This window comes from the organism of the source record quoted next, unplaced genomic scaffold (assembly GCF_019419815.1).
Source record: "Pyrus x bretschneideri cultivar Hongxiangsu unplaced genomic scaffold, Pyrus_bretschneideri_v1 Contig12, whole genome shotgun sequence".
Taxonomy (NCBI): Eukaryota; Viridiplantae; Streptophyta; class Magnoliopsida; order Rosales; family Rosaceae; genus Pyrus; species Pyrus x bretschneideri.
Genome location: NW_025999413.1, coordinates 6,683,301 through 6,701,109, shown reverse-complemented (window position 1 = coordinate 6,701,109; position 17,809 = coordinate 6,683,301). Strand labels below are relative to the sequence as shown.

The window sequence follows — 17,809 nt, the reverse complement described above, 5'->3', positions numbered from 1 at the left end:
CCTGAACCCAAGAGGTAAAAATGATCCTCTCCTTGTGGCTGTACCCTAAAGTAAGTGATTTCTCAAAATAAAAACTTTCAGTTCGATTCTAGATTTTGAATTTTAATTCCATTTTCTGTATGCATGTCGAAGATTGGGGACGAAGAAGGTTAACCAAGGTTGTTTCCAACCTAGGCCGAGAAGAATGGAAGCCTTGGAAGGTTGTGGGTGAAACTAAGGTGAACATGGTTCTTCGAAAAAAAACTAAGGTGAACAGGTTGATTTTCTCCTTAACCACAACTATCACATTTTTATATAAAATTAGAATATTTGCTTCAAAATAGGGCGAACAAGATAACTGATATTACAGTTAAAGTTGAAGCTCCCAATCTTGAATCTTTTAGATCAATAAGTTCTAGTTTTTCTTTTTTTTTTTTTTTATTTTTTTTTTTATCTATAACAATATTGCTTCTTGTGGAGCTCTTAGAAATCTCCTTTTCTTCACACTGTCGTATTAATTAACAGTTTTCACTAAATATTGACATTTCTTTTTGCAGTTCCAATTTCAGTTGTTGCTTCTTTTAGAAAAATGAGAAAGCTCGTACGAAACAATTTGTCAATAGCGACTGCATTGAGGGAGTCTTCCCTCCTTGTAATGTTCTAATTTTGTTCTCTTTTATAGAACTAAGTGCAAGTAGAATGGCGAATATGCTAAAGATAAGCATAAATCTCTTTCTTGTAGGTTGTGAGTTCGAATGGGAAAGTGTAACGATTTCATCCCCTTCCATTAACTGAAAACAGGGATCCAAAGGTATCCTTTCGAACTTGATTTTAATTTTTTGAGTTTTTGTTCTTAATTTTTTTATGTATTATTTTTCGGAAACTTCATGACACATCCCGACCAAAATTAAGACGTGCTTGCCGACGTGAGGGTGACGTAACCATATGCACAGTGTGGAAATGATAATGATATAAAGAAATGTGAATAACTAAGAACCAAGCTAACTAATTTACACTAACCAAATAAAAGTGCAATCCCAATATTTAAGTGTGGTTACACAATAATCAGAGCATAGGTAGCCAAAGTGCAGTCCAGCAGGACAGGTACTAATTATACAATACCAGAGGCGGTCCTACATTAGTGATACCTAAAACCTGGAGCGGCGCAAAACAGAAAGTGTGATTGGGCAAAAACAAAGCTTTCCAAAACCATTTCACTTGTCAAAGGTAATAACCCCTTACTATAAAACCTGTATAATTTTCCAGAAAATAGAATACATACGTATATCAAAACCATGCTTGGAATAGCAAAATCCACATATATGCCATGTCAAATATCTCAGCATAAAATATGTAAGTCAGGTGATATAAATCAATGCAAATGATATGTCAATCGGAGTCACTTAATATGACTTGTACGGCTGAATCTATATCTCATCCATGTAGCCAAAGTCACCTAATATGACATGTACGGCTCAACCAATAGCTCAACAAGTACGCCTGCACACGAATCGGAACCATCTAAAGTGGCATGTACGACAGGACTGGTTGTAAATAAATATGCTCAATTGCTACGATTATGTGAAGACTGTGCGAATTATCGCGGGTCACCTATGAGTCGGAACCACCTATAGTGATCTGTATGACATGATTGTGCACCTAACTTGGATCTAAGGTGAGCGTAGGGTGCGGGAGGTGAACATCACGTGAAAGACTGTGCCCTGACCATGGGCGGGAGCACTAACACCGGGGTGCAGGTTTATGAGCTATAATACATCTCAACATAATCATGCAACTCACATCCACAATCTATAAACTCACCTGGCACTTACCTGAGCTTCTGCAGTGTCAAACATAAATATGTGCAACTACTAAATGCATATTCTAAGTATAAAATATTTGGCATGGCATTTCAAAACATAAGTCCATTTAAATGAGTTTTTGGGAAAAATACCAGGCATATATATACTGAAAACCAAAAGCCCACTCACTGAAATATGGCAGGGTTGTAACCCCCGAGCCTTGCCTGACTGTGCTCGTCCTCTAGAAACGTCTCACTTATATGTGAAACAACTATTTTCACGTTATTTTAAGCACATAACCAAAACTAGGTAATAACTTTTCATACGTTGCTCATTTGGGGTATTCAAATATACCATTGTGGCCTACTCAACCCCACGAACATCCCCATATTTTTAGAATAATTTTCTAAGTTCCCACGCGCCGTCATGCGCCGCCCATGCGTATGCACGTGCCTGGCACACTGACAGATTCCCTAACGGCGTTAAGGAATATTCCGTTAAATAACAGCATATACCGTTAATTTTACCTGAAGTCGTTAGCATATTCCGTCAAAATTGACGAAATATTCTCCTTCTTCTGCGATGATTCGCCAAATTCCGACGCTGGCCACCGCTGCACTCGCCGGTTTCTAGAAAAACTTAAAACTTGAATATCTTCGCCATTTCTCAACCAAATTTCATGAAATTTGTATCAAAATGAAGCTCTAAACGAGTAGAACTGGTTCTTACCACTTTTAAGTCCTAAACCCGATGGAAAATGGCCAGAAAAATCCTTGAAAAATCGGCTATTCCAGCAATCCCACAACCAAGCTCATTTCTACGTCCAAACTAAACCAAAACTAGCCTAACATGCTAGAGGAGATGAATTCTTACCTTCTTAAGTCTTAAATCCAGCTAATATATTCTCGATCACACAGAAGAAAATTCCATTCCTTGCCGGAGCTCGAGCATCTCAAGTTCTACTAGTCTTTTCCTCAAACCAAGAGCATGGCTCAACTCCAAGGCTTGCAAGGAGTTAAAAAACAACCTCTACTAGCTTGATTTATGTGAGATGAAGCTGGTAGAGAGATTGGACATACGGATTGTACGGACGAGGAAGACTCGAGAGAGGGAGAGAGAGAAGTTTATACGTGTGAGTGCATGTGTGTGTGTCCGAATTGGGTATCCATATAAAATCTTTAAGCCTAATTGGGCTACCAATTGTAGGCTAAGATTCATCCAAAACAATCCCAAGTTTCAATTGGGTCCAAAGAAGTAGGAAAAGAAAAGAATTAGTCCATTTTCTTAGCCCAATAATACATTCACAACCTAACGCTCAAGGGCAAAATAGTCATTCCACGCTATCGATGATAAAATATATTATATTTCGGGACAGGTTGTCACACTTCAAGCATCTAATTTGTGCATTATAGTGCACTATTTTGGTAGAAAGCCTACCTGAGGATCATTTAGTGGCGAACCTTAAGAGTATACTTGGTGAAGCTGGAAAGTATGTTTTTTTTCCTTCTTTTTCACCCCATGCTGTGACATTACTGTTCTCTTTAGTTTTGGTTATAGCATGGTTTTCAATCTTCCAGTTAAGAGTATACATATGAAGATGTATTTCATACGACAAAAGTGTAACATCTGTGTCTTTCTATCTCAATCTCGCTCTCAATTGATTTTAAATATTTTTTTTCACATGTTAATCACATTTGCTAATCTTCTGCTATCCAAAATTCTATTTTCCATCGTTTGTTTTTTCCCTTCCTTATATCTGTCACTATTATTGATAATCAAATGTTTTTTTTCAAGTTATTAGTCATGCAAGTCTGCACACTAAATAAAGTTTTCAAGACACTGAAGTTACGGTAAGCCATCATACTTTATAAAGAATTTATAACTTTTAAGTGATTGCAAATTTGGTTGACAGTGGAAACTATGAAGATTTAATGTATGTTCGAATCATTGATCCAACCAAAGTGGATATTTGTGTCATCTATTTCATAAATAGAATAAAAAACTCATGTATATAATTGACTGATATTTTGATTCCTTTTATTGTTTAGATGGTGAAATGTTGGGTCAAGCATGCATACTCTGTTGCTAAAACTTTTAATTGTCAAACTGTAGTTGTTGAGATTAAAGAGTTTATTTACTCCTTATTTTCCTCCTTAATATCAAACTTTGTAAAACTTTCTTAATCTTAGGTGATGAGTACAAATAGATTTGATATTTCTACATTATATAAATAGAGTTTCACATGTTTTATACGGTTTTAAAACCCGCAACATCGCGCGGGCTCCCTTGCTAGTTATTTCTATATTCCATCTTATGTGTTTCCATTTTCTCCCCCACAGATCACTAATAGCTTGGAGCAAAGATGCTACAAGGATTCACAAAACGAGCACTTTGTATCAGTTAAAATGGTGTTATGCATATAGGAAGCTATTATCTTTGTGTAAGGAGCAAATGTAAGTCTGAAGTAGCTTAATCTTGTAATATAATTGTGATTTTAGTAAAGGAAGCTTTTGTCATTTAGCCCTTCATTGATTCTAAATTTTCAGTTTATTTGTTAACAGTCATCGTTACCAACATTTGTGCAAAATTGTATAAGAGATCAGTTATGCAAATTTGTAGTTGTATTCACATATCAATGATATTACAATTTGTTTTCTCACAAAAAATTAAAAAAAAAAAAGAAGGAAAAGAAAAAGAAACATGAAATTCTAATTTGGGTGCCCGTACCATACGTGGCATCCTTTTTTTTAAAACACAATTTGCAAGTTTGACACCAATGATTTATGGTGGCACTGTTTTCAGATGGCACCAATTATATTGGTGGCATTGTTTTCAGATTGCACCAATGTATTAAGGGCAGCTATTGTTACAATAGAGACTTCTACATAGGACACGTACTTTAATTTGGTGGCTGCAAGGTGGCAATTGAGGTTTGCCACCAATGTCAGTGCCCACTCTTTATAATAGACACCAATGAAAATGGTGTTCTCTAGCCAAAATTCTTGTAGTGAATCCAATTAGGATTCTACTTGGGTTAGGTTTTTAAATTTTTGTGGGCTTAGTATTTCTTGATGCCTAAGTTATACACTTGTACACACACACACACACACACACACAAGCGTATAACTTGGGGGAGGGTGATCGGAGGGGATCAAACCAGCACCAAAATGCAATTTCTTTCTGCTACTACAGTAAAGCATCATCTACATATGTATCTTGTGATATCAATACAATATACAGTTTACATAATTCTACATGGTTTTGAAGCCACCCTTATTTATTTCCAAGTGCAAAACAACTAAGGTTGCGTTTAGTAAAGCTTTTGGGACATATTTGGGCTTCTAGCTAAAACTTTTACTACATCAAGCTGTTTGGTATAACACAACAAATCAGTTTTTGACAAAATCTTAAGGGTTTTTATCACAAATGGTCCCTAAAATCGACCCTCACCATCAAGATAGTACCTGAAATTGAAAATCAATCAAGTAGTCCCTAAAAATAGGTGTTGCAAATCAATTTAGTCATTTTGTCACAATTCTACTAAGTGCTGATGTGGCACATAAATGGGTCCCATAAGTCCTATTTTCTCACAAATAGTTCTTGAAATTGACTCATGACATCAAAATGGTCCCTGAAATTGACCCATGACATCAAAGTGGTCCCTGAAATTGAAAATCAATCAATGTAGTCTCGCAAATAAGTGTCCCAAATCAATGTAGTCCTTCCATCATGATTTTGTCAAAAATTCTATTATGTGTTGATGTGATACATAAATGGATCACACAAGCCTAATTCAATTTAAAAAAAAAAATTACAAATAGGTTTAATAATTTAATTGTTAATAAAAAAAATTGTGAACCCAAAAACCCAGTCCTATAGTCACCTCCAATCCCAGTCCACATTCCTCTACCTTCTTCGTTGTCTATTCTCTAAAAAGAATCTCAATACATCCAACTTTACATACTTCGACACGGCTCACCGAATTGAACCTAGATCGAGATCACCTTTAGTGACGGCTTGTCTGATTGGTAATGACTTATGGGACATCACTGTTAACATTTAGACGATCAATATCCTCACAACTTTAATCTTGGAGAGCTTGTTCGGCGCTTCCCTAGTGGTTTGGTGACTCAAAGAACAGCGAGGTCTGCCTTGAGATAATGAGGTTATAAGTGAGGTGCGTCTATTGGTGGTTGAAAACTATTTCCAAACCTCCTCTTAGGCCTTGGTTAAGCCTTGTGTCTTTGAGAATTTATGGAAGAGATCTCTCTTCAGAGTAGGTCCTACTATAAGAAAAAAAATTATATTGTGCAAGAAGGTATTTAGACAACTTTTTTAATTAATTATTATATCTACAAAACACATAACAAATTTTTTTACAGAATTGTGGTGGAAGGATCATATTGATTTGCAACACCAATTTTCAAGGACTATATTCATCGATTTTCAATTTTAGGGACCATCTTGATGGTGTGGGTCAATTTCAGGGACCATATTGATGGTGTGAGTCAATTTCAGGGACCATTTGTGATAAAAACCCGTAAATCTTGTGGGGCCCATTTTTGTGCAACATCAGCACTTAACGAAATTTTTAACAAAATTGTGACGGAAGAATCACATTGATTTGCAACACCTATTTTTAGGGACTACATTGATTGATTTTCAATTTCAGGAACCATCTTGATAGTGAGGGTCAATTTCAGGGACCATTTGTGATAAAAACCCAAATTATAATAATCAGATTCATACAATTAGAAGGCCTTTTCAAATTCAAATGACTCTCCAGATGAAATTATTAGTTAAGGAACCGTTTGATAATTATTTTATTTTTAGTTTTTATTTTCTGCTTTTACCGTTTTAAAACTGAAAAATGAAATCTTATTTAGTAACTCATTTCATTTTTTAGTAAAAGAAAAAAAAGAAAATTGAAAACTATTTTGCTATCGTTGTAATAAATAAAAAGTAACTAAGACTGAAATTTTATAGGAATTTTTATTTTTATAAACTATAGAATAACTTAAATAAATTCATCTAAACTACGAGAGGAAAATAATTTAAACAATATAAAATTTTAAAAGTTTTTAAAACATTGATCCAGTGAACTTAATTTAAAGTTGGGTGCCAATAAAGACACTCTTACGAGAAAGTCATGGGGTATAGGGCTGTATTATAGCCTCTGGAAAGATACCATAAAGCCCATAAGCAGAGTGATTGGGTTTATGCTTTTACACCTTCATTACAAAGCCTTTAATGTCAGCCATGGTTCCAAACTTCCAATAGAGTCTGCCATGGCAGTGGCACCATTGGCAGTTTTAACTCAAGGTATAACCCTATAACGAGTTTCCTCAAGTTATATTTTTGAGAGATTTTTGGGTTCTAATAGCTATTCAAGATCCTTTAGAAATGTTTTATGATTCTGAGTGGTTTTCAAAATGAGTCATTGAGTTTAGTTTCATCAATTTACACCATGATGATTTAACATTACAACTATTTAAGATTTGATTGATCGTTAGATTTTTTGTTAAATTGATGATCTGACAAAATAAGAGACTCATTTTTTTGTGATGATGTGTCGAAAAACTCATCTCTAACCCTTTCTATCAATGTGACAAAATAAAAAACTCATTTTTTTTATGCTGAGGTGTATAATAACTCTCAATCGTTGATGAATGTAGAACTCACATTACATCAATGACTTGTCATTATCATTTTTCACAAGATATAGGTGCAATCCTGTCCTACACCTTGCAACCTTACTAATATTATTTTAGTAACAAACATGGATTAGCACCCCTTAATAAGAAAAATAAAAGAGAAGACACATTCAAAGAGTGGGGAGTACATTATTTTCGATGGTATGTGGGTCCCCATGATCAATCTAATCCCTCGTGCAAGGGGATAAATGTGTAGAACATCAAAGCTATTCTCTATTTCACTAAACATTCCCCCAATCTCCATAAACTTCTGCATTAGTGTCCTACACGTTCTCTCTCTCGCCTCTCTCCTCACTTATGTTTCGGATCACCACAGGACCAATTCTCACTCAGTTTGACAAATCATCCTCAATCTCTCTCTCCCTTTTGAGAAATTCAACAAGCCACCACAGAGGAAGCTATAGAGGACAAAAGTCCAGTTTTTCCCTTTTGCCTTTTTCTTGCTCTTCTTTCTTTGCTTTCAAGGTCTTATTTCTTGTGTATTCCCAAACACACAGACGATTAATTCCTTCATTGGATTGTCCCCAAAACACAAATTATCTCACTTTCTGCCATTTTTCCCCAATTCCCCACCTGGGTTTCTTCCATTTTCTCCCCAAACTCACAAAGCAAGAACCTTTAATTCTGTTTTCTCTGTAATGCGTTTGTTCGGTTCGTCTGCAATTGGGAATTGCCAGTTGGTTTTTCTTTTCTTTTGTTGATGAGTTGATAATTTTCTGGATTTTGGAGCTATTTCAAGTTCCAAGAACATGGGGGGAGGAGAGAAGAGTGACAAAGAAACAAAGAAAGAAAACCAAGGTGATACAGATAATGAAGGAGTTGAGGGGATTGGGAGGCAGATGAGTGAGACTTCCGTCTCTGCAGCTGAGGAGGAGGAAGATGAAGAAGGAAGCAGTAAAATTCAGTTGGGTCCCCAATGCACTCTTAAAGAACAGATTGAGAAGGATAAGGTCTGTTTTTTCTGCTCAATTAATGGCAAAAAGTTAGTATCTTTTCACATTAATTTCTTTTATTTATGCAATATTTTCTTGGGTTGTTGACTTTTTTTTGTTTGCTGCACTGTTGGTTGACTTTGTTGTTTCAGGATGATGAGAGTTTGAGGAGGTGGAAGGAGCAGCTTCTTGGGGCTGTGGATTTTGAGAATGTTGGGGGTATGAGACGTTGAAAATTTCAATTCATCAGCTCTCAGCTTTTGTGATTTTACTAGAATCGTCGAATTTCAAAATCTTTGAATTTTATGTTAGTTTCTTTTGTACTTTAATCTTTCACTGTCGATGATTGCCAATGATCAAAGTTGTTAATAACTAATTGGAAATAATTAAAGTGTAGCTTTCCCTTAACCCCTTTTCCTTTTGTGCTTTCATTGGATGTGCAGTCCTTTTCCTGCCTTGATAGTTAATAATGATTCCTCATCTTAAGAATGTTTGCATCTTAATACGTATCATTGCTTCGGTCAATGTTCCTGTTACGCTTGTTTCCGAAGAAAATTTCACGTGAGAATTTGTAAATATTTTCTTTATTTTGATTTAAGATTCTATCATGAATTGTCATGTTTTTTACATATGTAGAAGAAAGAATAAAGGATCATCTTGGAGACATTGTTCTGTTTGGCCACAACCCTGAGCTTATCTCTTAGTTTTATGAATCTCAATCTCTGTCCGAGGCGCTATCATTTTAGGCGGCCTATAATATTGGGAATGGTTTTGCATAATTTGTTTTATTGTCTGTTTTAATGAATGGTGTTATCACGAATCGTGATCACGAAAATGTCAGTACTACATTGCTATTCACAGAATTGAACTTTCTCAAAAACCTGTGATGGAACAATTTAGAGCTGATATCTTGCACTCTTTTCTGCATATGGTGTATCTTGCAGCACAAGGCCTGTATCTGGACTTGATATTAGAACACCATAATTGTTGAACTTTGAAAATTAGTGATTCTTCACCTATCGTCATTTTACTAGAACATTCTCGGAACTTTTTTCCTCCAATCTTGTAGACTTGTAGAATGTAGAGATGAAATTGTCAATTATCGGGTTTCTTTCTTCATCTTTTTTCTTCTTTGTTTCCAACCAACCTACGTGTACAGTTAGCTATGTTCTTTATTAATTTGATAGTAAGGATGTACATTTAGAAATGATTTAGCTCCAATACTCTATTTCCGATGTTTTACTCTGTACAGACACGATAATTGTTTGAAAAGAGTATGCCTTCATCCATATTTTTGCGCTTTTTTTAAAGGGTTTTCCGTTCCTTTCTCGCACATAGTAATTGTTTCCCTTGTTTTGCAACAGAAACTCTTGAACCAGAAGTGAAGTTCATTCAGCTGTCAATCCTTTCTCCTGGTAGACCTGACATTGTTCTTGATATTCCAGAAGATGGGAAACCCAAAGGCTTATGGTTTACCCTGAAAGAAGGTAGTCAGCACAACCTGAAGTTCTCCTTCCAAGTTAAGAATAACATTGTATCCGGCCTCAAGTACACCAACACTGTTTGGAAAACTGGTGTCAAGGGTAAGTAATCCGTCTCCATCCTAGTTGTTCATGTAAAATGAAACATCCCGAACTTGAATTGTTCCATTCATGATGATTTTAATTTCAGTCGACAGCACAAAAGAGATGATTGGAACTTTCAGTCCTCAGCAAGAGCCTTACATACATGTGATGCCGGAAGAGACCACACCTTCTGGCATGTTTGCCAGAGGATCATATTCTGCAAGATCAAAGGTAAGCCTAGTTGAAGTATTTTTCAGTTAATTGACTGCAGTAATATAGTCACCACTACAAAGTCTCATTCTGTTCTGTCTATCTTTCTGTTATTGCAGTTTCTTGACGATGATAACAAGTGCTACTTGGAGATCAATTACACCTTCGATATTCGAAAGGAATGGGCTAAATAAACCGATAATTTCCCAGAGTGCTAGCAAATCTCTTCCATTCAGCTGATGTTCTCACACCGCAGTTAGTTTAAGATTTTTTCCGGTTAATGATAGCCGAATATTACTTACTTCCATGCTTATGCTAAGTTTGTTACTTAATTTTCATAACATCGGATTGCAAGAAAGCGAGAGTGTTTTTTTTCCTTTTCGAGGGGATTCTTTGGTTACTGCCTGCAATAAAAAAGGTGAGCTTAGATTCTGTTCTAATCGAAAGGATTGTTGCTCTGGTTTGGATGCGTTTGGATTTGTTTTCTTCATCTTCTTCCTATTCAAATAGGCCCTATTTGTTTCTTCCACCTAAAAGAGTATCGAAAATTTGGAAATTTATTGGGACAAACAGAATGCTTAAGCTAATCTTAATAGGTTGGTGACAAGTGTTTCAAATTCACCGTCAAAACACGAGTTGTTGGCAATGAGGCTCGTACCTTAAGTGGTTAAGAACATTATCCAACACCAGAGTCCCTAAGTTCGGTTTCCTCCAGTCTCTATCCCCAGTATTAATAAACAAAGAAAAAACAAGAGTTGTTGAGTTCAAATCCAAGTTTTCCTAGCATGAACTCAATAGGGTTCAGAGATTGAGGCCCTCACATTTGTGTCATGCCTCTTTATTGTAAGGTGCAAGAGATTTCAAAGAAAACCACACCTGAAAGGAAGATCCTATCTGCTTTCTGCACTGACAATAACCCACCATTCTCCTACCTCCACATTCATGCTTTAGGACTTTGCCATTGTATTGTATTAGTGCTTTCTTCGTAACAAGTCTTAAAAATGGAATGGACACAAGAGTTTCAATGTATCGGGAACACGGTCTGGTACAACAAGTGTCATTTTTTTTTTCAAATTTCCAACTAATGGTATTATTACACTTGATATAGCAGGTCATATTCCCAACACACTGAAAAATCTCTCGTTATATTGATAGTCCAGCATTATCAAGTCTATTCTAAAAAAAATGTAGCCATTAGATTATGTAGGAGAAGAGACTTAAGGAGAACGTAGGACTTATTTAGAATTTAGCCAAACCAATGTGAGACTAGCTTTCCCCAAAAAAAAAAAAATGTGAGACTAGAGTTTTTTACTAAAGCAATATTCTAATACATTCCAATTTACAGAAAAATAGAATTGATTTTAGTTGTAGTTTTTTTGGGAATATTTAAAGAGATCGAAACTCATGAAGTTCTCCTATTATGTTGACTAAAAAAAGCTAAAAAATGCATATTTCAACGTAGTTAAGTTAGTTAAGAAAGTGTCCCATGTACATATAAGTTCGAATTATTCTCCTTAAAATTTATATAATATTTATTTAAAATATGACTCATATGAAAATAAATAATTTTAAAACGTTGAGATTTCATGGGTGGTTAGTTAATTAGACGAGGATCATGTGCAAAAACACTGCTCTTTGCCAACTAATTGGTTTGACTAAAAATTTCCATCACACCTTTCCCCCAAGTAGAAGACAAATCCCACCTCTTAAGATGAATGATTAATTAATCAAACTACCTGATTTGACCACAAATACCAATGACTTTCACATGCCTCTGCATATTCAAAAAATATGTCAAGAAATTCACATCATTAATAACAATATAAAAATTGTATTAGAATTTTCCAACTGAAATGTCAATTTCTATATGGTATGAGATGGAATGACAACAGATGGAGTTACTGTCAAACTTGACAACAATTTTAAATAATTTTTAATTAATTAGTAAATACTTTTTAATTTCTTATTCGTTTAAATATTTATTATAAATAACCGTTAATTGTGTGACCATTGCAATTTATCTTTTATCCTACATTTTTTTTCTTTCTAACCAACGAATTCATTTTTTTACCTTATTTTGGTGACCACTGCAAGTTCTAATAGATATTTACTATTAACGGTTATTTATAATAAATTATTACAAAAAAATATTCTGTCTAAATTTATAAAATAAAATATTTTTGTAGCTACATTGGTAAATCACAATAGCAAACCAACCATGTGCTTTTACGAGTTTGATATGTAGTTGTGACGAAGATAATAGACATTTGTAATGAGTGATATTTAATAGTGGCTAGTTTTATTTGCGGTACTTTGTTGAGTAGATATAAATATTAATTATCATATAAGAGTTATTTAATGCTATATTACACTATTAGAAAAATTATTACAATAATACAGCATAATTAGTAATAATATTTCCTTGTACAACAAAATTAGGAACAATAATTATGATCATGTGGTAGGTTAAGAGTTATTAGTATTATTTTGGATTAAGGTTTACTTTAACAAGGTTATACAGTATATGCGTAATGTTGGGCATGTGGTCAGTGGTGTCTGCGTATCGGCGGAGACACGGTGAAACAGTGTCGTATTTACGGCGTCGCGTGGTTTCTCTGAGTGAGTGCGCGTGTTTGCCAAATCATTACGCACCAGTTGGCACCGACGGACTTTAGAACAACTAGACAGCCAATGTTTGTTGGTCCAAATCTCATGTATGCCCCACTATGCCATTCTTGTTTCTTTAATTCCTAATTTTCACCATGAGGAATTGGATTCGACCGTTTTCGAGCGCTGAATTTCGAGTGTAATGATAAACGCTCTTAATTATTGAGTTATAGATTCTATGCTTTACATTTTGAGATGTCAATTAGGTATTGTGCAAGTTTCTCAAACTCGTATTTTTTATAATCGTCCTTAAGTTTAGGCCTGACATTTGGACTTAATTCGTTAACATGTTCCAACCCACCAGTTAAAAATTAGCATTTCAATGGATGCTTAATGAGTCAGGTCGTTAACAAATAAACTCGTTGAATGTCAATTAGGCATTCTACAAGTTTCAAATTACAAAGGACTTGATGTCAATGAACGTAGGCAGTCCTTCTAGATTGGCCTTTGCTTGGAGTTAGTTGATACGTTATAAGTTTGTTGCTTGTCCTTTTCCTACTTCCTACCCCAGATTTTACCATCCAAGTAAATACCAACAAGTTCGATTCCCAAGAAGCAAAAGACAGAGAGAAAAGACCAGTTACAAACCACACACGATTAGCACTAATTAACAAGAATACTAGCCATGAAAGATTCAACCGGTGCTTTGGTTTTGCCAAAGGATGATAGCCAGGAAAGGTTCAACTGGTGCCTTGGTTGAGCCAAGAATGCTAGCTAGGAAAGGTTCAACTGGTGCTTTGGTTGAGACAACCGCTAAGTAAAATCAACAACTTACATTAGTTTAGGTGCGACGTCTAAGAGTGTAGAAATATAACTCTTTGTAATGATGTGTGAAAAATATGTAAGGTAATCTTATATGGGCTTATAAGTAAATTGATCTATTCTTTATATTGTCAATTAATTTTATGATAGAACTTTAAGTTTCTTCAGAGAAAAACTAAATAGGGTGTTCAAGGAAGGGAGCATTAAACATTTCCTCATTGGAATGTTGCATGGCAGAGTTCCTAATGCGGAAAGATGAATTAAATTTTTCTTGAATAATACGCATTATTAACATGACACGAGTATAAATAGATAAATTCAAACAAGTTCCATCGACAACCCTAGCTTGAAAATGTAGGAGAAAGTCTTTAATGATGAGGTAGAGTGAAAGTTTTGAGTCTCTTCAATGCATTGAGAAACTGATTTGATGAAGTTGATTTAGAAATCCTACCCCACACACACTCTCCCCTGTTTTTAAAGTGAAAATGTCACTTCAATTAAAGTAAACAGTTTGCAAAGGCTTAATTATTAATAGTCTAGAGGGGGTAGGGAATTCGTAAGATAGCTTTTGTAAAGTCTACATGATAAAATCCGTTAGAATTTAGGTTAAAAATTAAAATTTTCGTTAATTTTATGTTAATTATTGTCATGAGACTAAAAAGATAAAGTTAGTATCACATTCTCAATTAATAAAGAGTTCTGTTTTAAACTCATATGTGTCATTCACATGTTAATAATTAACAAAAAATTAATAATTTTTTTAATTTTGAATATAAATCGTAACAAATTTTATCACATAAGCTTATCCTCTAATTTTTTTTATCAGATAGGCTATTTTTTTATCCATTTGCACTTTGCAAAACCAAACCCCCACTTTCCATCTTTACATCTCTTCACACCACCACCGCCACCAGGGCACCAGCTGGTTCCATCCCCACACATTTTCTTTTGTTTTTATCTCACCAGCCAGCAAAAGACCCCCTCTCACTTTATATACCCTCATCACATTTTGCTCTTCAATTGCATACGCAACCTCCATTTTCTCTCTAAGTTCCTCTGCTGTGAGAGGTCAGTGCTACCATATTTTTTCTTCAGGATTTTGCGTGTTCAATTCTACTTCTTTGAGCTTCTGAAAGTTTACCGCTTTACTTAATATTCTTTGATATTTAGTCTTATTTGATATGTTGTGATGTATTATTTTGAATTGAGCTGATCTAGATCTGATTTGTGGGTGTGCATTGTTTGAATGTGGACTCTTTCCTCTTGTTCTTCTAGAGATTTGTTGACTTGGGTTTTACTGAGAAACCTCTAGTGAGTGTGGGAAAGGTTAATTTATTGCCTCATAGAAACAGAACTTTGATCTGGTTTTTCCCATTTTTTAATTTCTTTTCTGGGTTCTGAAACAGGGAATTGGGTCATTTTCTAAGTTAATTTCACCTGCATTTCCTGTTTCCTTCATTGCAGTTTCATTTACTGTTGCATCTGTTCTTTTAGTGCAGTCCATTAGATCTTTAATTACCACTTTAATGGGTAATCATCCTGTTTTACAACTTTTTTTTACTGTAAATCAAGATCTGGCAATGATTGTGTTTTTAGATTTTCTTACTTTTTCCAAGATTTAGCAAAATGGGTGTTGTAGAAAAATAGTTCTACTGCAAGGAAAAGGTGAAAAGGATGGATCTTGGAGTAAATTGAAGAGTTTTACTGCCCACACTGTGTTTAATTGGCCTCATAAGAGTGGTTAATTAATTGGTATTTTACCACTTTGCATGTCTTGTTAAACTGAGATTTAATTCATATTTGGAATTTATTCTTGCAGGAATTTGTTGGAGAGTGTTTCCATACAAAATAGTACTATCAAATTTTTTGGAGAAAATGGAACTTCCTGTGATTTGCATGCTACTACTTCTGAGTTCTTCAGCAGCATATGCTCAAAAAACCAAACCTCCCTCTCCCTCTTTCAGCCCTACTCCAGCCCCGGCTCCAGCGCCAGATTTCGTGAACCTCACAGAATTACTCACCGTGGCCGGGCCATTCCACACCTTCCTTAACTACCTTCAATCCACTAAAGTGCTTGAGACCTTCCAAGACCAAGCCAACAAGACTGAGGAAGGCATAACTATCTTTGTCCCAAAAGACAGTGCCTTCACAGCTCTTAAGAAGCCCTCTTTGTCCAATCTGACCGCTGACCAGCTCAAGTCAGTCATCCTATTCCATGGCTTGCCCCATTACTACACTCTAGCCGACTTCAAAAACCTCAGCGAATCAGGCCCAATTCCTACATTTGCCGGCGGAAGTTACACTTTGAACTTCACTGATACTTCAGGCTCTGTGCACCTTACCTCAGGATGGTCAGACACAAAAGTAAGCAGCAGCGTGCACTCAACCGATCCTGTTGCAGTTTACCAAGTTGACAAGGTTCTTCTACCTGAGGCAATCTTTGGTACTGACATTCCTCCAACCTCAGCTCCAGCACCAGCACCAGCTCCTGACACTGCACCAGCTGCTGATGCTCCAACCGCTGATGGAGGCTCATCATCTCCAGGATCTGCACCGGAAAAATCTTCGTCTTACAGGATTATCAGCTGGGGCATTTGGGGTCACTTGGTTTTGGCAGTCTCAGGTGGTCTGGCCTTGATCTTGTGAGAGACACCTCCCCGGTGATTGAAATTTTTTTCGAGTTATATGTTAAGTGGGTCGATTCGCTTATTTACGTTCGATTGCTTGATTTGAAACCATTTTTTGTGGACATATGTGGCACTGAATCTCTATGTGTATGAGAATTTGAGTTCTTTTATTTACACGAGTAAATGGGATTTTGTTTGATCTGCTGTTTATGCGGTGAAAAATTGTTGTACTTTTAACTTAATTCTTCTGTTGCTTAGCTTACAAGATATACATAAATACATGTGAGATTCTTCGGCCTGGTTTGATGCTAAGGTGATTCTGAAAAAAGCTAGTATCAAAAAAAGCTAGGAGCTGTTTTTGTGTTTGGTAAACATTCAGCTTCAACTTTTTTTTCACAGTTTTGGATGAAAAAAAGCCAAAAACAAGAAGCTGCAAAACTCAGCTTTGAAAAATCGGTTTTTTTTCACATCTGTTTTACATAAAAGTTTACCAAATACTATAATACTGTTTTTTTTTTCAAAAGTACTTTTACAAAAAAGTTTACCAAGCACTCTGTTTCTTTATTTCATAGCTGCTTATTCTCACAGCATAGTAGAAGTAGCTTTTTTTTAAAGCACAGCAATACCAAACCAGCCCTTCATGTTATGGGGATCGCCTGCTGGTTTTTGCTTCTTCAGAGCAGGCTGAGACAATCATCGAGACAAAAACATATGCATCTGAAAGTGGAAGAGTTTTCACATTAAGGAAGATGTGTCATTAAGAAACATGTTTCATAGAAAAAGATTAAGCAGTGCACACTAAACTGATCTTTACTTTACGAGGAGAAAGACTAGTGTGTCGCTAGAGATGTATCTTCATCTCACTATAGCACTCATCGCGTGACTTGAAGAGATGAGAATGGGATACATCTCCGTCGACAAAGACTTGGGTGCCATTGAAGATGTATCTTCATCTCACTATAGCACTTGTCGCGTGACTTGGAGAGATGAGAATGTGATACATCTCTGTCGACAAGCATGACAACAAGTCATGCTATGAAACTGCCCCTACTTTTGCTCATCACAACATTTGCTTTGTTTGTCAACGACTTTTACGAGATGATATTTTAAACACTCTTACTCTAATTTATAAAGAAGAGGTTTCGAACTTGGGTGCAATGCTCTTACCAACTGGACTAATCTCTGGTTTGTCAACCATTTGCATCAGCTAAACCGTTTACAAGTTACCATTTTACAATAACATTTTTCTACTCTTGCTAGGGAACTTGCACAATGTTCAAACTATATAACAAGGTCCAAACTTTTGTATACCTTTTCTTATTTGTTGTGAATTGTTAAATATTCAACAAGCAATCAATATGTTTTTGAAATAATTCTTCACACGCAACAAGCCTAACACATAACGATATACTCAGTTGAAGTTTGAATTTAAAAACTAATTGACAATACAAAAATAACTAAACTTTTATCAACTATTGTAAAATTTCATAACTTTCTGACGTGCGAGAGTGCTCACAATGTGTATGCTTATGTGGAAACACAATAAATGAT

General features: G+C 35.5%; 2 protein-coding genes across 2 annotated transcripts; both read left to right on the top strand.

Moving 5' to 3' along the window:
• The first annotated feature begins 7,699 nt into the window (after window positions 1-7,699).
• Window positions 7,700-10,642, top strand: LOC103955035 (rho GDP-dissociation inhibitor 1). Its single transcript, XM_009366902.3, has 5 exons — window positions 7,700-8,445; window positions 8,580-8,646; window positions 9,792-10,010; window positions 10,099-10,223; window positions 10,322-10,642. Exons 1-5 carry the CDS (start codon window positions 8,245-8,247, stop codon window positions 10,394-10,396), a joined length of 687 nt encoding a protein of 228 aa, XP_009365177.1. The 5' UTR covers window positions 7,700-8,244; the 3' UTR covers window positions 10,397-10,642.
• Window positions 10,643-14,541: 3,899 nt separating this feature from the next.
• LOC103955034 (fasciclin-like arabinogalactan protein 7) lies at window positions 14,542-16,457 on the top strand. The gene is made up of 2 exons (XM_009366901.3): window positions 14,542-14,699; window positions 15,451-16,457. Exon 2 carries the CDS (start codon window positions 15,507-15,509, stop codon window positions 16,275-16,277), a length of 771 nt encoding a protein of 256 aa, XP_009365176.1. The 5' UTR covers window positions 14,542-14,699; window positions 15,451-15,506; the 3' UTR covers window positions 16,278-16,457.
• Window positions 16,458-17,809: the final 1,352 nt, after the last annotated feature.